The sequence below is a fragment of the Podarcis vaucheri genome, assembly GCF_965113315.1.
Source record: "Podarcis vaucheri genome assembly, chromosome: 6".
Classification (NCBI taxonomy): Eukaryota; Metazoa; Chordata; class Lepidosauria; order Squamata; family Lacertidae; genus Podarcis; species Podarcis vaucheri.
In genome coordinates, this window is record NC_138764.1 from 21,403,883 (window position 1) to 21,425,979 (window position 22,097).

Consider the following 22,097-nt stretch of genomic DNA (forward strand, 5'->3'; position numbering starts at 1 on the left):
TGATCAAAGTATATATTGCACGCATATTTGTATAATAAAGCTCCACCAGCAGCTACTTCGGTACAAAGAAGAAAGTGGGTGGCATTTAGAAGTGAATTATCTCTTGCCGCTTTTCCTCTCCAACTTTGCCTCTGAACCAGCAGCTCTTCCTTCCCTACCTGAGGATTTGCAGGTGCATATTCAAAAGAGGAGGGTTAAGCAGTCCCCGCTCCCACCCCCCAATACACTTCAATTTGCCTTTTTCCAAAAGTTGCTTTCCTTGGAAGAAGCAGGTGCATGTAATAACATAGCACCCAAGCCACCACTGTTTGCCATGTAACACTGCACGCTACTGTGTTAATAGTGCTGACGGAAGACACAGTCCAGCTGCAGTGCAATAATTGTTGATACTTCTGCAACTGGTGGAAGCACAACAATTTGTAATCCCATAAGGCCCTATTCCCTCACTGGGAGCTGCTGAAGCTATTTTGACTTGTCACAGTTATGCAATAACTAGGCTCTTGGTGCAGGCATGGCTGGGACTTCCTTGGACTTTTAGTGGATTTTTCAAATCAAATGTTTTATTAACAATTGGTCTGTTGCTTTAAACTGTTTTAAGTCTATTGTTATAAATTATGAAGCAGTGCTCTCCTAGTGAATCGGATTGCACTCGACCAACCATGCTAATATTCTGTTCAGGTGTGGTTATTATTAGCATTTTCAAATCCTGGGGGAAACCCTGCTATGTGGCATTTTATTGAGAAGCAGCTGTATTTGATGTTCCGATTAACATTTGAGATAGGCTTCACACCAAACTGTCGACTTTGGGTTTGTTTTGAAGCAAACACATGTATGTTGCTGTGTCTCAAGGCTGTATTTTCATTCTTTTAGACTGAAAACATTCCTGTAGTAAGAAGACCTGACAGAAAGGATCTGCTTGCATACCTAAATGGGGAAACATGTGAGTTAAAAGTTATTTAACTGTTTCATGTTTTCACTAATCTCTTTTTCCTCCTTGGTCTAAAAATATAGGCTGTAGCCACTGCTGCTGTGATGTTTGTGTAATGGGACTTCTCTTTCTCTGCTCTCCTTAGTTCACCCTCAAAATCTTCTCCAGAGGGTGGGGGGACCCTCTTGAGCAGATATGGGGAGCACGAAGGGGCTTCAGGGGGAGGAAAGGAAGGAGAAGTCCCACTGTATAAGGAGAACTCTGCACAACATTGGATGCAGCCCATTACTGGGAAGTGAAGGGTAATGATCTTGGATTTCATCAGATGTTTAGAGGCCTGGTACCTCTTTCCAAAATGAATCTGAAGCTTAATTAGTTAACCAGATAAGATAAAATGAAGTCTAGATCATGTTGTAAATGGGGTGTGTGTGTTACAAAAAGAGAATGATGTTGTAAATAGGGTGTGTGTGTTACAAAAAGAGAATGATTGGTTGCCTGAGTCTCTTGGAAACAAGCAGCACAAAGACCTGAATAAAACGGTTGTCATGAGTGTCAACCAAAATCACCAAATAGGGAGCTGTCAGTGAAATTCTTATTGGGGGATGCTGTTCACATTAGTTACTTTCTGACCAACCAAAGTTGCAGCAAGCAAAGACATTTCTTGTCCATTTTAGCATGGCATGGTTACTTTTGGGGCTTGTTTATTTTATGTTTGTATATCTTAAAAGCATTCATGATTTCTTGATCTTCTTGTATATTTTTAGCAACATCGTCAAGCATAGACAGAAGTGCACCGCTTGAAATAGGTCTTCAACGATCTACTCAAGGTATAATTTAGTTCCCAAGTAAAGTATTACAACTGCACACTTTTTGAAGGGCTGCTTCATTCATGTACGTTAATTGCCTCCTTTCCTTGTAGTTAAAAGAGCAGCTGATGAAATACTAGCAGAAGCAAAGAAACCAAGAATAGAGGTAACCTAGTAATAATTTTTTCTGAAAGGTTTGTGGGACAAAGTGGGTTTACTTTATATTACTTTATATGTCTTCAAAACAATTCAGAGAAGAGCCTGTGTCCTTGTACTATACAGTGTTACCTCAGGTTAAGTACTTAATTCGTTCTGGAGGTCCGTTCTTAACCTGAAACTGTTCTTAACCTGAAGCACCACTTTAGCTAATGGGGCCTCCTGCTGCTGCCACGCCGCCGGAGCACAATTTCTGTTTTCATCCTGAAGCAAAGTTCTTAACCTGAGGTAATATTTCTGGGTTAGCGGAGTCTGTAACCTGAAGCGTACATAATCTGAAGCGTACGTAACCCGAGGTACCACTGTATTCTCATAATGCTTCCCACTAGTATTCATGATATTTTGAAGGACTGAGTCCTTGTGGTCTCTGAGTTAAGGTACTCTAAATAACAAAACTTAGAATGTAAAAAAATTGTTCAGGGTCATGCAAATGGCTTGTGCTAACTTTCAGCTTTTTGATTTGCTTTTATGTATGGCTGATCCCATGCTGTATTAGAAACAAACTGCTTTTGGAACTCTCCTCAGTTTTTGAAAGCAATTTTTACCACACAGCATTGGGGTGAAGAGGAACTACTGATTTATAGAAAAAGCAAGCTTAAAGCTCACATTAACTTACAGGGCTTCTTTCACAATACTCTTTGTGATCATAATTAATATTTAGGAGAGCTCAGTGGAGAACTCTCTCCGGTAGTTTGTGAAAGGTGAAGCATGAACTGTAAGTCATGTTATGGAAGAAATAATTGGTAAACACCATTCCAAATAGTTTTTTTGGTGTGTAGGGTTATAGCTTGGACATTAAACTGATTTTTTAAAAAATAATTGAATAGGTAACATAAAACTGGCTGGCAAATCTATACTATTGGGGAATAGGGCTGGACAATACCTTGCTTTCAACAGTGTGCTTTGCCACCAGCTAAACATCGCAATATACTGATATATTGCAATTTCTGAAATAAGGATGGAGCTACGGAGAGGCCTGTTGGCTGTCTTCACAGTTTTTCCTGCATTGGGATTTTTGCCAGTACCTGCTCTTGTGATTTGCTGCCCCCCTGTAGGAGGCAGAGGACAGCTGAGCTGGCAGAATTAACAGCGGCTGCTGGAATTGAGAGAAGCATTACCTGGCTTCACAGTTTCCCCTACATTGTGATTTTTGCATTGCACACACACATGCATGCACAAACACACATACACAATCATTCGTAATATATAGTCAGGTCAAAAATTATGAAACTGATATCGCGATATGGACTTCAAACCAATTTTGGATGATATATTGATATATACCCCAGTGCTACTGGGGAACAGCAGTGAATAGACATGCCACGGACAACCAATGCAACTGTACAACTGTACATAAACTCCCTTATTTCAGTGGTTTGTGGACTTGGACTCCTTGTGGCTTTTGGGGCTGACTAAACGTTTCCCAGTTTCCTAAGGGGTAGCTTTGGGTGGCCTGTACTGTAGTTTCTCTGACACTTGGCTTATCCTTGTAGGAAGCAAAAAAATATTCTTAAAAACACTGCTCTTCTTCCTAGGATGAGGAGTGTGTGCGGCTTGACAAAGAGCGGCTGGCAGCTCGACTGGAGGGCCACAAAGAAGGCATTGTGCAGACGGAGCAGATCAGGCAAGTCTTGCTTTGTTTCTGATAATTGCTAATTCAAGTATTGTGATAATGCTCTCAACATGTAGGCCTTTCTAAAATGTGACACAGCAAAAATGGCCAACCATTGAAAAAACGTTACCTGCGGTGTAACTGCAGGGACAATGTGAGATTTGTTGCTAACTTTTTCATGGAATATTGTTAATAGGGAAATGGAAATACTCAAGAGAAGTAGTCAGTGTTTAATGATATCTTGTAGAAAAGGCACATGGGCTTAAAATGTAGTGCATCTTCCGTATGAAGAGCGAGCCTGGCATTCTTGGTGTTCCTACTACTGGCTATGCAGCCTGATCTTAATCACGTTTACTCCAGTGTTGTAAATCCCACAGAATTCAGTGGGGCTCATTTTTAAGTAAATAACATCGAGCTGCAGCCTGACACCTGGAAAACTGGAGAATTGCTGCTCACCTCTGGGCTTCTTGGCTCCATTTTATAGGTGTAGGAATGAAGCTAAGGAGATTTAGGATTTTAAAGCTGGTGAATTGTTTGTGCTGTTTACGAAAGAGAAACTCAGTATTTGGAGATTAGAAAGAATCTATAGGTTCCTGGTTAATTCATGTAACTCAAAGTTTGACCACAGTAGAGAGTTTTTAGGTATAAGGACTTACTTTGGCTTATCCAAGAGTCCATGTGTCCCATATAGGAAACCACCAGACAGGATAGGTAAATTTCCCAATCCATCTCAGTGGATTCCGTGATACTATGTGCATGTGGGCACACGGAGCTAAGGGCAGAAGATTTGCAAACATACATCTTTTTTCCTAAAGCTGTATTCTTCACCTACAGATTAATTGCAAAACACATGATAGCAGTAAGAAGTACGCTGCCTTTTTTGTATAAGAAGCTCATGAAAATTGCTTAAGAAATTGCTGTTTCCTGTTTCTCGGGCAGGGGGAGAAGTGTTGCTTGCACAGCTGGGTGAAATCAATAGTTTTCCAGCAAAAAGGAGGAAGTATTCTTTCACATTTGTGTGTGAGAGAGACTTATTTACGGTTAAACATTGTTTCAGGTATAATTTTAAATTGCAATTCAATTTGTATTGAAACATTGTTTCAGGTATAATTTTAAATTGCAATTCAATTTGTATTGAAGAAATTACTTGTTTAGCAATTGTTCTGAGGTCAGGGATCAGATCATTGAACCTGTCATTTGAAATCCAAGAGCTGTGAAAGTCCAGGAGATCAAGGCCATTTTGTCTAGCACTAAGGCAGCAGCACCAGTCTTAATACTGTAGAAAAGGACAACTATTTGTACTGTTTCTGGTTTTTCTTAGGTTTGTATGGAAATCCCCCCCCCCCAAGTTTTCCACTTGACAAAGGGAACTCAGAGAAACCACGCATAATGTGAAACATGAGCTTACTGTTGCATGCAAATACATACATTGGCTCTGTTTGAATGTAACAATAAGTGACATGTCATTTAAACCATGGTTTGTTGAACAAGCCAGGATTCAGCTCACATACGTTCAAACAAACCATAGTCTGTTTCAGCTAATGTTGGCCTGTTGTCTGTCTTCTCTCTCTCGCCAACCCATGCTACCCACAGCCTCTCAGCTGCTATGGTGAAGTCATCTGCACAGAACTGCCAAGCATTATTGCTTCACCATTACCATTGGCAAGAAACACTAATGCATTCCTCCAAGAATATCAGTCACTTTTGCCACAACTTTAAGAAAAAAAAAGTCCTACAGTATTTCTTGCTTCCCTCTTTCCCTTGTAGGCTTATTAGCCCACTTTGTTAATCATTTCCTTCCAGTCTACCTTAACTGGTGTATTTCCTATTGTGGCCAATCCTTAAATAAGAAACCTTTCCCCCAGTACTAATATTTTACTGTGGAGCAAGCACAATAACGGGTACAGTGGTACCTTGGTTTAAGAACAGCTTAGTTTATGAACAACTTGGATTAAGAATGCTTCAAACCCGGAAGTAGGTGTTTTGGTCTGTGAACTTTGCCTTGGAAGCAGAACATGTTTCGCTTCCTGTTGAGTATGTTCTATTTGTATATTGAGTCCCCCGCTGCTATGGGAAAGCACACCTTGGTTTAAGAACTCTTTGGTTTAAGAGCGGACTTCCGGAACGGATTAAGTTTGTAAACCAAGATACCATTGTATTAGCGATAACTTGAACCCTTAGCACTGGGCAAAAACAAACAAGATGAATTTTAACAGGGAGAAATGTAAAGTATTGCACTTGGGCAAAAAAAATGAGAGGCACAAATACAAGATGGGTGACACCTGGCTTGAGAGCAGTACATGTGAAAAGGATCTAGGAGTCTGGGTTGACCACAAACTTGACATGAGCCAACAGTGTGACGCGGCAGCTAAAAAAGCCAATGCAATTCTGGGCTGTATCAATAGGAGTATAGCATCTAGATCAAGGGAAGTAATAGTGCCACTGTATTCTGCTCTGGTCAAACCACACCTGGAGTACTGTGTCCAGTTCTGGGCACCACAATTCAAGAAGGACACTGACAAACTGGAACGTGTCCAGAAGAGGGCAACCAAAATGGTCAAAGGCCTGGAAACGATGCCTTATGAGGAACGGCTAAGGGAGCTGGGCATGTTTAGCCTGGAGAAGAGGAGGTTAAGGGGTGATATGATAGCCATGTTCAAATATATAAAAGGATGTCACATAGAGGAGGGAGAAAGGTTGTTTTCTGCTGCTCCAGAGAAGCGGACACGGAGCAATGGATCCAAACTACAAGAAAGAAGATTCCACCTAAACATTAGGAAGAACTTCCTGACAGTAAGAGCTGTTCGACAGTGGAATTTGCTGCCAAGGAGTGTGGTGGAGTCTCCTACTTTGGAGGTCTTTAAGCAGAGGCTTGACAACCATATGTCAGGAGTGCTCTGATGGTGTTTCCTGCTTGGCAGGGGGTTGGACTCGATGGCCCTTGTGGTCTCTTCCAACTCTATGATTCTATGATTCTATGACTTAAAAGGAAGCTGTTGCAGAAACAGAGTTTAGAGGCAAATGGTGGTGGTTTTAGGTCACACTGTGCTAATTGCATCTGATCCTCTGCTAATATAAGAAAGAGTGCTTAGGTATGGATAAAAGTTCCTATGTCCCTGAAAATAAAAAACCCTCACAAGATCTTGCCAGTGAAGAGGTGTGTGAGGTACAGCCAGCTATGCAAAGTAATATTTGTGAGCTTTCTGTAAGTACCAAGCCTGGTGAGGCTTGCTGAATGCCCCAATCAGCTGATCAGCATTTCTAGCAAGCCTGCTTTGGGCAGGAATTGGCTGCTGCACAGATGAGGAACTCCAGAGTGTAGTCAATCCCACTAGGGCTTTCTGTCACTACCAGTCAGCTGACTTGTGTTGACAGGAAGCATCACTTTCCAACAATTGGGAGCACACTTTTAGGCTTCTGATTGTTCCTTTGCCGCTGCATCTTTACCTGCCCCAGAACTGATGTCTCATGGGATGTCAGGTGTGGGGCAGGTGGGTGTGGTTTGGTGATAATGGCCTTGTGGGCAAATTGGGCTTCAATTGAGGCCTCATTTGGCCCAGTTGTTGGAAGTTCTCACTCTCTGTCTCCTCCACATCCCCCCACCCCATGAGCTTAAGGACACAGCATAAAAAGAAAGATGATTGGGAGAGACAAGGAAAAAAGCAAGTTTAGGCACTCATTTTTTGTTACAGCTGTCAACTGGAGTGGAAAGAGTTTTAAGGAGAAGAGGACCCAAAAGATGCTGATCTCTCATATTATCCGCATACAGTGGTACCTCAGGTTACAGATGCTTCAGGTTACAGACTCCACTAACCCAGAAATAGTACCTCGGATTAAGAACTTTGCTTCAGGATGAGAACAGAAATCGCAGCATGGCAGCAGCGGGAGGCCCCATTAGCTAAAGTGGTGCTTCAGGTTAAGAACTGTTTCAGGTTAAGAACGGACCTCCAGAACGAATTAAGTTCTTAACCCGAGGTATCACTGTAGTCTTAATGCTCACATACATAGTTCTAATCTGTAGCTTAGTGTTATGTCTGAATCAGATAACAGTGTCTGGAAGGAAGGAAAGAACGAAAGAAAGAAAGCCAAACTTGGCCCTAGGGCTGTAAATTAGTTTTATCTCAATCTCTCAATATTGATACTTTTGAGACTTTTACAGTAAAACCTTAAGACCATGATTTATTGAGCTTGAAGATTTATGTGGTTTATCACTGGGACATTCATTTTATACCGTTGTTGGTATAAAATGCTGGTTTGTAACTCTGCTCAATCTTTTCTAGATCCTTGTCCGAAGCCATGTCTGTGGAAAAAATCGCTGCTATCAAAGCCAAAATCATGGCCAAGAAAAGGTCCACCATTAAGACTGATTTGGATGATGACATAACTGCTCTTAAACAGCGAAGTTTCGTCGATGCGGAAGTTGATGTAACTAGAGACATTGTCAGCAGGGAAAGGGTATGGCGGACTAGAACGACCATTTTGCAAAGCACAGGCAAGGTAAGGACTTAGCATATTTGTGTCCCATCAACTGACAGATGATTCTATGTCTACCTTTGATGTTCAGTAAGAACAACGGTCATTTTAGAGTTTGAACGTAGTAGTGCAAATACATGTGTGTACACATAGCAGACCAGTCCTCGTGTTTTCTCAGACGTTTGCAACTACTGTATGTTCACTTGTACTTTCCCCACATAAACATGCATATGGCTGCAGAGTAAGAACTGTCAATATACACCTCTGCAAATTTCCCTAGAAATTGCTTGTTTCTCAATTATTTATTAGTCTCAATCATAGTTCAGCCATGATTTGATTGTTATCGTATGCATTTATTCATATCCTAACACTCTTCAGAAGACACACCTTTCTTCTTTTTTAGCTTTTTGGTCTTGCTTAACATCATAAAATGACACCAGAGTCTATAAAGTATGAAAACCCCTAAATGTTTTACCTTGTCCTGCTCCTACAGCTGTTAACTCTTCTAGTTCAGTAAGGTACCAGTGTTTTGCATGGTAAGTCTTAGGCCAGTACAATCCCTCCTCCTCCAATCTGATTTGAGACTGGATTCAGTGATTCGGATCAGCCCTGAACTGGGACGATCTGGGCACAACCCACAAATCCTTTAAAAAGAAAAAAAGAAAAATTGTGTTTCTAATACCATTCCATATATGAGAAATAAACAGGGGGAAATACAAAGATCACAAAAAACCTCTGAAATAGAAAATAAATAACAATTTTAAGATTGTAAAACATAAACTGAAAACCAGAAAGTATTCCTCCTCCAACTTCCCATCCTCTCCTTCCATGGTTGCATTTCTCTATTCTTTTTCTCGCATTTTCTTGGTTCGCCCCATCTATCGCAACTACAGTGGTACCTCTAGTTACGAACTTAATTTGTTCCAAAGGTCCGTTCTTAACCTGAAACTGTTCTTAACTAGAGTTGTGCACACAATTTCCATTCTCATCCTGTGGCAAAGTTCTCAACTCGAGGTAATTCTTCCAGGTTAGCGGAGTTTGTAACCTGAAGCTGAGACGTTTGTAACTCGAGGTACCACTGTACTCGCATACACATTAGTTTTTTCTTACCATGCTGAAAATCTCACCATCCTGCTAGGTTAATTGTTTGTTTATAATACTTTTCATATATTCAAGAAAAAATATCCAGTCCTCCTTATATTTTTCATCATTTTGCTTTCTTATTCTAGTGCAGTGTTTCCCAAACGATTTTGGGCAACGGCACACCTGTTTACTGAAAAAAAATCTCGCGGCACACCACCATTAAAGCCCCGCCCCATGACGTCAGTGCGCAGCGTCACGCCGGGAGGGACGCACAAAAGTGAAAGTTTTTCCCCTCCCCCTTGCCGGGGAACCTCCAAGCTTTGGGCAGGCAGGCAGGCAGGCAGAGCTGGGAAGGGGGTTTCCAGGGGACACGGCAGCTCCTCGAAAGGCTTCTCTCAGCTGCGCTCAATCCTCCTCGGAGAGGATTTCCCCTCCGGTCCCATGCCTTCGTTTGGGGCATCGCTCCGGCTGCTCCCTCTCCTGCCGCGCAGGAGCGATGCCTCTCTCTGGCTCTCCCTCCGCGCAGGCTGAGGGAGGGAGGGAGGGGTGCGTGTGACCCGTCTCTGCTGGGAGACCAAACCCAGCGAGGCAGAGTCGCGCGGAGGCGCCCAGGCAGCGCTGCCGGCTGCGAGGAGGAGCGCCAGGCAGCAGCAAGAGGCGCGGCCTCTCCTCGCCGCCGCCGCCCCGCCTCTCGCCGCCCGACTCGCCCGCCTCCCTCCAGGCATCTCGCGGCACACGAGGCAACGTCTCACGGCACACTCGTGTGCCGCGGAACACCGGTTGGGAAACACTGTTCTAGTGGTCATCCCTGCTAACTCTGCACATTATAACAGTTTAATATGCCATACTTTTGTCGGGATCTTGTCTGATTTCCATTTTGGGGCTAGTACTACACATGCAGCTGTTGTTGCATAGAGGAACACTTCTGTTGTGATTAACCCCAGCAGCTATGCTTCTGAGTTTTTAGAGAAGGGTTTTTTAAACATTTTTTTTAGTTCATTATGGATCATTTCCCAGTAGTTTTTAATTATATTACATGCCCACCACATGTGGTAAAATGATCCCTCTGCTGTCTTACATTTCCAGCAATTGCCCGTTGATGACCCACAAATCCTGATCACATTGCAAGAGGGGGAAAAAACAGAAATTCCATTGACTTGCATTGGAAAGCCAAAATGGCTATATTTTGCTCCCCGCCCCCCCATAGGTGCATGAAATTTGGAGATATGGTAATTCATCAATAAGGGATTAACACTTCAAAGTTTCAGATGCTGGAGTAAACATGATTAAGATCAGGCTTCACAGCCAGCAGCAGAAACACCATGCTATTTATTTATATGGCGTGTGCACTATATTTTATGTTCATGGACCTTTTCTACAAGGTATCATTAACTACTGACAATTTCTTTTGTCTATATCTATATTCCTGTTAACAGTATGTTATGAAAAACGAATTTCACACTGTCCCTGAAAGTACATTTCAGACTACACTGAGTTCACGGTTTTCAAGAGTTGGCCATTTTTTTGCCAGTACACATCTCAAAATACATAGAAAATGTATGATATGCTTTAACAAGCTACTGTACAAAAGCCTGACGACAACAGCAACACCTTCTCTGTGATCTGAACTGAAAATGCTTCTTCCAAACTGTGACTCAGTGGAGGTGTGGTGACGTGACATAGGCCTGGCACATACCTATTGGAAAGGTTGCAGAGGAGGAATCTCTGCCAAGTGTTTTAGAAGAGTGGTTACTTGGCTTGTCCATTTGTCTCAATGTGCAAACAAATATGCACATGTTGAATTTTGATGATTGTGGGGGCAGAAAGAATAAAGCAGGATGTTGGTTTTATGTAACACTGGAACCAGGATTTCATAGATTTGGTCATGAAGTTCCAGATGCTTTCTTCTTTGTCTCATCTTGAGCATGATTTCTCCCTTGTTGGGAATTGTATGAGTTTGGTTTTGTTTGCCTCTGATTTTAAAATAAAGCTTCTAAACTGACTATGTTCTTGAAGGTAAATATTAAGACTCTACTACCTGCAGTGATGGGACCCGGGTGGCGCTGTGGGTTAAACCACAGAGCCTAGGACTTGCCAATCAGAAGGCTGGCGGTTCGAATTCCCGCAATGGAGTGAGCTCCCGTTGCTCGGTCCCAGCTCCTGCCCACCTAGCAGTTTGAAAGCACATCAAAATACAAGTAGATAAATAGGTACCGCTCCGGCGGGAAGGGAAAGGGCATTTCCGTGCACTGCTCTGGTTCGCCAGAAGCGGCTTAGTCATGCTGGCCACATGACCAGGAAGCTGTACGCCAGCTCCGTCGGCCAATAAAGCGAGATGAGCGCCGCAACCCCAGAGTCGGTCACAACTGGACCAAATGGTCAGGGGTCCCTTTACCTTTACCTGCAGTGATGCAGCATTGGCTTTCAAACAGTGCAAACAGAGTGACATTCTTTTTTAACAACAACAACAACAACAACAACAACAGTGTTGTTGTTGTTGTTGTTGTTGTTGTTGTTGTTAAAAAAGAATGTCATTCTATTTGCACCGTTTGAAAGCCAGTCTGAACACTGGGGAAATCTCTGGGGGACTAGTTCTGTGTCTGTGAGATGTGGCTTTGAATTTAAATGCCAGTATGCTGTAGTGATTAGAGTGTCAGCTTAGGAACAGAAAGACCAGGGTTCAAATCCCCACTCAGCCATGAAGCGCACTTGGTGACCTAGGGACAGTCACTGCCTCTCAGCCTAACCTACCTCTGGGGATTAAATGTGGAAGTGGGGGGGGCATGTATGCTATGTTGAGTTCCTTGAAGAAAAGGTGGAATATAATTTCAATTTTAAAAAATAATGAATCTTTTAGTACATATGAAGCTGCAGTTTTGCCAGGATCTATGACATTGAGGTCTTGCCACTCTAATCACTATATTGAAAACAAAATGTATGCCAAAGAGCAAGCTATGCTGCTCATACCAGGCCACAGGAGTTTGAAATATTGACATGTTGGTTCAGATATCCTGGCAGCAATGTCTACAATAAGAGCTGTTCGCCAGTGGAATTTGCTGCCAAGGAGTGTGGTGGAGTCTCCTTCTTTGGAGGTCTTTAAGCAGAGGCTTGACAACCATATGTCAGGAGTGCTCTGATGGTGTTTCCTGCTTGGCAGGGGGTTGGACTCGATGGCCCTTGTGGTCTCTTCCAACTCTATGATTCTACGATTCTAATTTAAATACCATGTTCTGAAGAAGGAACATTGCAGGGTCCTTGATATAATTCTCAGTATTGGCTACCTAAATATTCTGTTTTTGGTAGATGTGTATTTTACCTTAAACTAAGACTGCTGTGGTCTAAACCACAGAGCCTAGGGCTTGCCGATCAGAAGGTCGGCTGTTCGAATCCCTGCGACGGGGTGAGCTCCTGTAAACAGCGTTTCCCTGCGCTGCTCTGGTTCGCCAGAAGCAGCTTAGTCATGCTGGCCACATGACCCAGAAGCTGTACGCCGGCTCCCTCGGCCAGTAAAGCGAGATGAGTACCGCAACCACAGAGTCGTCTGTGACTGGACCTAACGGTCAGGGCTACCTTTACCTTTACCTTTAAGACTTAAAACATGGAAGAGTCCATGTTTCAGGATCAGGACCAACTGATAAATGAGTCTGGATCAGGACCAACTGATAAATGAGTCTGGTTTGTAGATCACTGGCCACTGTTCTTAACTGTTTTTTCGTGATAGCAACAGAAGGATGCTCCTCCCTCTTAATTTAGACTTGACCTGGGGAAGATCCATGGTTTTTGATTTGGAAAGTAAGTTCCCTCACCATCTCCCTTAGTTATTATTCTGTGCTACTTTGCCCCGAGCCACCTATTTTCTACTTGGTGGACTCTTGTTTCTAGTAAAAAGAAAATTCTATAAAGCTGAAGTCTGCCCATCCCTGACTTAAACTGTTAGTAGAACAAGATGTTTTAAATGTTTGGGGCAAAGGTTTTGAAAGTAAGCTGAAATTGCTTTGCACAAAATGTACCAGTACATGGTAGGTTGCCTGCAACGTGTCCCTTATTTGGTAACATCCAGTGACAGGCTCATCAAATGATGAGAATGTGCACTGAAATACTGCTATAATGATGGACTACAAGTTGGGAAGTGTTGGGCGCTGCTTGCGTCAGTATATCCACATTATTTCTGACAAACGTTATTGTGGCGTCTTATAGCAGAAATATATCATAAGCAGTCCTGGGGAAGGGGCAAAGCAGGACAGGTTTTTTGTGGGTAAAAGGTATAGCCGGTGAAGTGAGGAATTGCATTATGATATGGGCAACCGTAAGCATAGTTAATGTTAAGCACGAATGAACTGCATGCCGGTGATCACTGCTCAATTGTGAGTGGCAGTGGTTGCTGCTCATGGTTTAGTGAAAGACAAACCATAAGTTAGCTTCAGCTGGCAGGACAAGCAAAGGCTCCCAGCACAGAGTGGGGATATTTGAGCAAGGTGTGTTTACACCCTCAAATTATTTCGAATTTGGAAGCTATAAAGCTGCTAATGTATGAAATATATTTGCAGAGAAAAATAAAAAATGATCAACACTGTATTATGTGTTCCTCTTTTCCTTTTCTTTTTGTGTTGTTGCTTTTCCTCTTTCTATTACTAGCCTTTGCTCCTAATTCCATTATTGAATATTTGGGCCTTCAGGTATTAGTAGGGGTATGCACACATTATTCATGGCTCTCTAGGGCAGTTCCCTTTAGAATTTGATCATTGTAGCTTTATCCAAATTCTTGCCCTTGAATACTAGATTTCATTCTTTTCATTTGTTAACTGGAACATTTCAGATGACCTCTAACGGACCCGCAACATTTTCTTTCTCGTGTCAGTAAGCTTAACCTTGTTTCGCTGCAGTGCCTGACAGTGAGTTAGTTTGTTCAAAGAGAACTTCATTCTCAAAGCAGTCTCTGTAGTAGCTAATAATGCAAGAATTCTGAATTCTCAAAAGGCTGCCCTTATATTGAAGGTGCTGGGTTGCCTTTTAAGATGCTGATTTTTTTTCAAATCCACTTTGTAGGTCTGCATCTCAAAGCTCTAAGGAATACAAAAGAAGAATCCCCTTTCTTCTCCTCACAGACACTTTTCTGAATGAGCACTAGATGGTGGTCTTGTTCCACACATGGAGTCTGAGAACCAAAGGAATCAATGTGCACTTGGAGCTCTAAGAATGATTTTTCCTGCTGTGAGCTCATTCCAATGACAAATTTCAATAATGTTAACATGTCCAACATTTTGAGTTAGGAGTCTCATGCATGTTTAGATCAAGGCAATTTGACGACCAGGGGAAAAAATTCAATTTAAATCATTGCTATAAATTAAGTTTTCCAATCAGTATATATCCTGAATAAAGTACATGAATTAGTTGCTTAAGCAATGAAAGCGTATTGTTATGACACTAAATAGTCTTTATTTCACCTAGGAGTCCGCAAATTCTGACTACTAGCACTAACCAGCTTATGGTCCTCAAGCAATTTAATATTTACATTTCAAAACAGATATCTGTTTCACCAGGCTATGAATAACTCAACCTTGATTTAGGTCATGGGTTTTGAGGCTTTGCCTAACCCAGATAATTTTGGACTACAACTCCCATCATTCCTTGCCATTGGCCATGCTGATTGGGAATGCTGGGAATTGAAGGCCATTATCATTTTGAGAGGCACAAATTACCCATCCCTGATTAGATTTATGAGTACATGAAATGACTTTATGGAGATTTTCAGAAGCAGTAACCTGTTGGCATCTTGAAGACTGAACATTTTAAAGAGGAAAAAATGGTGTTATATATTGTATTAGATCAAATACGTAACAAACAGAAAATTCTTAATCCTGTTTGTAGAATATGTCACACTTTAAATAAATATAATCTGAATCCTGTATGTAGGGAGGGGAGTAATTTATGTTTATATTTATACCTTAACTAATAATACTATTGCAATGCTGTTTAGTATGGAAAATAAATAGTTAAAACATTAAACAATTTTTAAAAACACATAGAACATAATAAATCAGGTTTTGTTTTTGTTTTTTTAAAAAAGACTGAATTCTGAGCTTTAGAAAGTTAAATATATTTTTCAACTGTACACTGCAGGTTTAGCAAATGAGTTTGCCCATAGGCTTGATTGCAGAAGTGATAAAGCCCAATGGGGGATTTGTATGGCAAAATTTGGTTGGTATTCTGGAACAGCAGAAGTGCTGGATGGGGTTATAAAGTAAAGGACCCCTGGACGGTTGCATCCAGTCAAAGGCAACTATGGGGTTGTGGTGCTCATCTAGCTTTCAGGCCAGGGGAGCTGGTATTTGTCCACAGACAGCTTTCTGGGTCATGTGGCCAGCATGACTAAACCGCTTCTGGCACAATGGGACACCGTGACAGAAACCAGAGCACACAGAAATCCTGTTTACCTTCCTGCCGGAGCGGTACCTATTTATCTACTTGCACTGGCGTGCTTTCGAACTGCTAAGTTGGCAGGAGCTGGGACAGAGCAATGGGAGCTCTCTCCATCACGGGGATTCGAACCACCGACCTTGAAGTCAGCAAGCCCAAGAGGCTCAGTGGTTTGGACCACAGCGCCACCCGTGTCCTGGATGGGAGTAACAAATTGCAACTCTTGCTCTTGTCCTCCCCACTTCAAGTGGCGTAGGGTGCCCGAAGTGTCCAGCTTTGGTGGCCTAGCTGTTGAAAATACACTTCAGCCTTTCCTTTGCAACATACGAGTGTGCCCTTGCACACAGTTTGGAAGTCAGTGTACTGAACTATTTTGTGTAAGTTGCTACGCTGCCACCATCTGTCGCCACGTATGTGTGTACTTACTGAGCATCACTTCATTCTAGGTCTAATTGTCTGGAGCAGATGCTTATTTGTTGCACGTAAATGTGCCCAGGCATAACAGATGGACATTTGTTGTGTGTGTGTGTGTGTGTGTGTGTGTGTGTGATGCTACTACAATAGTGTATTCAGCTGAGGAAATGCAAATAGGAGCTTCTCAGCCTACAGGCAGTGGAGCACATGTTGGCCTGCCAAGAACTTCTCAAACCACGCAAAGCTTGAGCCTCCTTATTTCCAGCCACTTATGTATTCTGTGACTTCAGCCAAAGATCTTCCCCCTCCTGCACAGTTACTAGTTGTTGCTGAAGATGCCATCTGACTGTAAGGCCATAAGTATTGGAAATTGCAGTTTGTGGGAAAGTGGGTGGAATAATAAAGTACGATATAGCTTAAAGCAGGTTCATGGTAAGAGAACTTGCTTAGCAATAATAATAATAATAATAATAATAATAATAATAATAATAATAATAATAATTTATTATTTAATACCCCGCCCATCTGGCTGAGTCTCCCCAGTCACTATGGGCAGCTCCCAATCAAGTGTTAAAAACAATACAGCGTTAAATATTAAAAACTTCCCTGAACAGGGCTGCCTTCAGATGTCTTTTAAAGATAGGATAGCTGCTTATTTCCTTCACATCTGAAGGGTGGGAGCCACTACCGAGAAGGCCCTCTGTCTGGTTCCCTGTAACCTCACTTCTCGCAATGAGCAACTTGTCAGACTTCATTTTAAAGCAGTGCTAAACAGATTATTTGGAAATAAACTGGGCAGGAGTCATGCTCCTGGCCATATGGAAGGAGTGGAGGAGGAGCTGGACGCTGTGCTCAACTTTGCTAAAGTTAATACAAATCATGCTAAACTATTGCTTAGGGTTACATGCGGATGAGCACATGCTTCCAGTTCTGTTGAAGTAATTTCTAGCTCTAGGTTTTGAGTTGAACCTGTCTACAGTACAGAAATAATATCCTAATACAGTAGGTTGCCGTAAGCAGGTACAGTGGTACCTCGGGTTACATACGCTTCAGGTTACAGACTCTGCGAACCCAGAAATAGTACCTCAGGTTAAGAACTTTGCTTCAGGATGAGAACAGAAATCGTGCTCCGGCAGCGCGGTGGCAGCGGGAGGCCCCATTAGCTAAAGTGGTGCTTCAGGTTAAGAACAGTTTCTGGTTAAGAACGGACCTCCAGAACGAATTAAGTACTTAACCTGAGGTACCACTGTATTGGAATCCATTTTGAGGGGCAAAGCACAACTAAAATAATTCTTTAAACCCTTGAGTTAAAAAGCATTTTCCTCATTTTAAAAGACAACACTAGAAAATTTCAAAAAAGAGCTAAAAAAATACACCATTTCCCCATTTCTCTTTCCCATCTCATTAGCTCCACTGCAGTTAATGTTGGTGCCAAAAGTTGCTTAACCGTGATTGAAGTAGAAGAGCAAAGCTTCTTCAGGGAGGAATCTGAGTGCATTCCCAAGGGCTGGCTCTTTGTTTGCTAGCTGCAGTAAGCAAGGGAGCTAGCTAGCATTATATCTGCACTAGACCTTCTATTAAAAAATACAGTTCATTTAGAGTCTTTTAAATGGGGTATAGGCTTGAACTGTCCATTCATTTCTATATCATTCCAGCCGCTTCTGAAGATGACTTTATGCAGCAGTCTTGAATGAGATGGTCAGGTTTTGTTTTTTTTAATGGAATTACTACCGCAAGGGGCCCTGGGTTACTCTCGTGTAGTCTTAAAACACACATCAACGTGCAAGACAGGCACATTACTAAGAATGTAGCACACTTAGAACTTTGCAGCTTGTGTCTGTTTTTTGATGCCTTAATGTTTCCATACTTAATAGGAGAGAACCATTTTGCATTATAAATGTTTTGCAGGGAGCTCTGCTACTGAATACATTCATTATTACTTAGAATTATCGGTAATGGAGGACATCTGTTGTGTACATATGCCATTCAATATGAAGTGCATCTTGAGAGTTGATGTAAATTTGTTAAATATGTGCCCTTTTAAATATGACTGATATTAGCATTATATGCTGCTTTTAAACAGCCTAATATGGTTTACTTATGCTGCCTCATGCTGAGCTCCTTTTAATAGGGTTAACATAGTAATTTTCTTGGTTTGAAAGGCCTATATTATGTTTTTCTTGCTTCTTACACATTTGTGCACATCCCGAGTCGTCATTTGTCTAGTGTACCTAGCTTTTTATGCTTTAAGGCAAGATCCAATATTAGTCATGTTTGGAGTAGACCCATTGAAATCAACATACCTAAGTAATTTACAACTAGATTACCAGATTACTAGTATTTTTGCCCTGCATCCAGGTTTATTTACCCTCCTTTTATGCTGTCAGGCGGTCAGGATATAGTTTAGTTACAAAACATTTAAATTTTAAAATCTCTTAAATATATATTCTAGTTGAAACTCCCTTTTTGTGGACGCTCTTTCCTTAATTGTTGGCCACCTCTGTACGAGAAAGAGCTGTTGATATTCCTGATGGTGGAGAGTAAAGCTTCCAGAAAAAAATATACAGCGGTACCTCTGGATACAAACGGAGCCCCGTTCGCATCCTGAAGTAAACGTAACACGTGTCTGCGGGTCGCGTTTCACCGCTTCCGCGCATGTGCGTGATGTCATTTTGAGTGTCTGCGCATGCACGAGCAGCAAAACCCAGAAGTAATGCGCTCTGTTACTTTTGGGTTGCCGCGGAGCGCAACCCGAAAATACTTAACCTGAAGCTACTTCAACCCGAGGTATGACTGTATTCTGTCCGGTTTTCAAATCTTTAATGGAGTTTGAATCAGAGCCCCAGATTTCAGAGCCATGGAGCATTTGAGTAAGCCCTTTGCTACCAACTATCTTTAGGGATGGTTCTGTCAGCTGACCTTCCTTTTGGTAATAGGATTTCATCAGTGCCCCTATGGTTTTCTGTGCTTTGACTTTTGCTGTCTCCATATGACACTTCCACGAGAGGATTTCATTAAAGAGTGCACCCATGTATCTAAATGAGTGAGTTTGTTCTATGGCCTGCTGATCCAAGCATCATCTCTACGTAGGTCTGTGCCAAAAATCATAATGTTGGTCTTAAGAGTAATTTGTAGCTAGGCTTTCCTGTTTACAGTATGTGCTATACACCTCCAAGAGATTTTTGAGGAAAGAGAGAGGGGTACTAAATAATCTGCATACATCAAGATTGAGATCTTTCTGTCTCTAATTACTGGAGAGGGGAAGTTTGCATTGGCTAAATAGGCACCAAATCATTAATATAAAAATTAAAAAGAGTGGGAGCCAGAATGCAATCTCACTTTACTCCTTGTGATGTTTTAAAATCACCAACCATACCACCCTTTAAACCTACTCTGAGCCTCATTTCTGCATAGCCATAAACTTCGTGGATCAATAGCGGAAGTCTGCATTTGATATTGGCAATTTGAAATTTCTCCCATGTGTTTCGATTAATAGAGTCAAATCCCGCAGAAAGATCAATAAAGGCTACATAAGGATTTTTCTTAATGTTCTAGGATATATTTTTATAATATGGTTCGTAGTAATACATTGATCAATGGATAGGTAAGGTAAAGACCCCTGGACAGTTAAGTCCAGTCAAAGACAACTATGAGGTGTGGCATTCATCGTGCTTTCAGGCTGAGGGAGTTGGCGTTTGTCCACAGACAGCTTTCCAGGTCATGTGGCCAGCAGGACTAAACCGCTTCTGGTGCAATGGAACACCGTGACGGAAACCAGAGCACACAGAAATTCCATTTACCTTCCTGCCACAGTGGTACCTATTTATCTACTTGCACTGGTATACTTTCAATCTGCAAGGTTGGCAGAAGCTGGGGCAGAGCAACGGGAGCTCACCCCATTGCATGGATTCAAACCGCTGACCTTCTGATCGGCAAGCTCAAGAGCCTCAGTGGTTTAGACCACAGCACCACCCATGTCCCTGTATCAATGAGTATACTAGAGTATTACATGTAATGTAGTGTGGGAAGCCCTGCCCTGTGGAATTCCCTACCAGTAGAAGTTCAATAGGAACCACTTTTGCCTTCTTTCTGATGTCGGCCTCGGTCCAGTATACCTGAAGGAGCGTCTCCACCTCCATCGTTCTACCCAGACACTGAGGTCCAGCACCGAGGGCCTTCTGGCGGTTCCCTCACTGTGAGAAGCCAAGTTACAGGGAACCAGGCAGAGGGCCTTCTCAGTAGTGGCACCCACCCTGTGGAACGCCTTCCCACCAGATGTCAAAGAGAACAACAACTACCAGACTTTTAGAAGACATCTGAAGGCAGCCCTGTTTAGGGAAGATTTTAATGTTTGATGTATCACAGTATTTTAATATTCTTTTGGAAGCCGCCCAGAGTGGCTGGGGAAACCCAGCCAGATGGGCGGGGTATAAATAATAAATTATTATTATTATTATTATTATTATTATTATTATTATAAATTTATTTATTATGTCTTCTGAAAACTGTACTGTCTGTCACAATTTGTATTACTCTTTTTATCCGATCAGTATCTAGTGATGTTTTATTGATATTTTATTGATAATTATGGGCTGACTTCATTATTCTTTATGTTGTAACACATAGGAGCATTGGGTGGAGTTCATAAAACCTCTTCGCATGTCATGGAAAGAAAGATTATTGTAATTAATTAGAACGTATGCACTAGTGCTCATGTAGACACACATTTTGTCAAATAGATTTATATCCTGTGTTTCCTCCAAAATGAGCCCAGGGTTGCAAGGGTCATTTACATACAAAGGTCACTAACTAAACTTCGCACCTGCCTTTTCCTCCACTTGTACCAAGCTGAAGAAAGGAAACTGTCACCAAGTGTGAAGAGGAGGGCATTTGTCACTAGCTACTTTGTATTTTCTAAGCATTAAAGTCTCTCTTCCTTTAATACATTTGTGCAAAGAGACAGAAACTGGAAATACAGTGGTGCCCCGCAAGACGAATGCCTCGCAAGACGAAAAACTCGCTAGACAAAAGAGTTTTCCGTTTTTTTAGTTGTTCCGCAAGACGAATTTCCCTATGGGCTTGCTTCGCAAGACGAAACGTCTTGCGAGTTCTTGCGAGTTTGTTTCCTTTTTCTTAAAGCCGCTAAGCCGTTAATAGCCGCTAAGCCGTTAATAGCCGCTAAGCTGCTAATAGCCGTGCTTCGCAAGACGAAAAAACCGCAAGACGAAGAGACTCGCGGAACGGATTAATTTCGTCTTGCGAGGCACCACTGTATGTGACAACTCATGTGCATGTGCAAATTGATTAAAAGCTGTTTCACATGCTACTTATTATCACTGTCTGAAAATGTGCAAACGGTAAGAGACAGAAGAGTGGCAGAAAATGTTCAGTGGTTTTGTCAGTTGCATTTCTCAAAATTGTTGCTTCTAGCTATACTTTGTAGTACACTGTATAGATGTAAATTTATATACCACACTTATCTGTTATACACTGCTTCAGAAGACACTGGTTAACAGATAAATAGTATAACACTCAATCTCTTGTGTTCTAGAACTTTGCCAAGAATATTTTTGCAATTCTTCAGTCTGTCAAAGCAAGAGAAGAGGGACGTGCACCTGAACAAAGACCAGCACCAAATACTGCACCAGTGGTAAGATTTATTCCTTCAGTAAGGGAATTTGGGTTTAATTTAAAAGCAAAAGGATTCCGGTACTGAGCATTTAATTGCAAAACAGATATATTTAATACTGCTTCCCATGTATTTTGTCATGCCAATAGTTTGAATGTCCATATTACAGAAGTGAGGTTTATGTGAAGATTTACACCCTGGAAGAAATTATGTAGACAATTGAAACAGAATGCTTGCTAATTTTAAAAGGACTTTGGCAATGTTGGCACTTGTACTTTCCTTAAAATTCCAAGTACAGTCAAACCTCAGTTCCCGAATGCCTCGGTTATCGTATGTTTCAGCTCCCGAATGCCGAAAACCCGGAAGTAAGTGTTCTGGTTTTCAAACGTTTTTCGGAACTCGAACATCCAAAGCTCTTGCAACTAGGCGGAAGCTGCACCTTGGTTATTGAACATTTCAGAAGCCGAACAGGCTTCCAGAAAGGATTACGTTCAACAACTGAGGTTTGACTGTAGCAAC

General features: G+C 41.8%; 1 protein-coding gene across 1 annotated transcript in view; it reads left to right on the forward strand.

Moving 5' to 3' along the window:
* The window catches only part of CDC73 (cell division cycle 73), a 110,583-nt gene that overhangs the window by 11,592 nt on the left and 76,894 nt on the right, over positions 1–22,097 (forward strand). The window contains exons 3-8 of the mRNA XM_082225509.1: positions 871–940; positions 1,693–1,755; positions 1,848–1,900; positions 3,486–3,574; positions 7,843–8,059; positions 21,501–21,599. Of these exons, the coding sequence (XP_082081635.1) occupies positions 871–940; positions 1,693–1,755; positions 1,848–1,900; positions 3,486–3,574; positions 7,843–8,059; positions 21,501–21,599 (591 nt within the window). The remainder of the gene's footprint in view (positions 1–870; positions 941–1,692; positions 1,756–1,847; positions 1,901–3,485; positions 3,575–7,842; positions 8,060–21,500; positions 21,600–22,097) is intronic.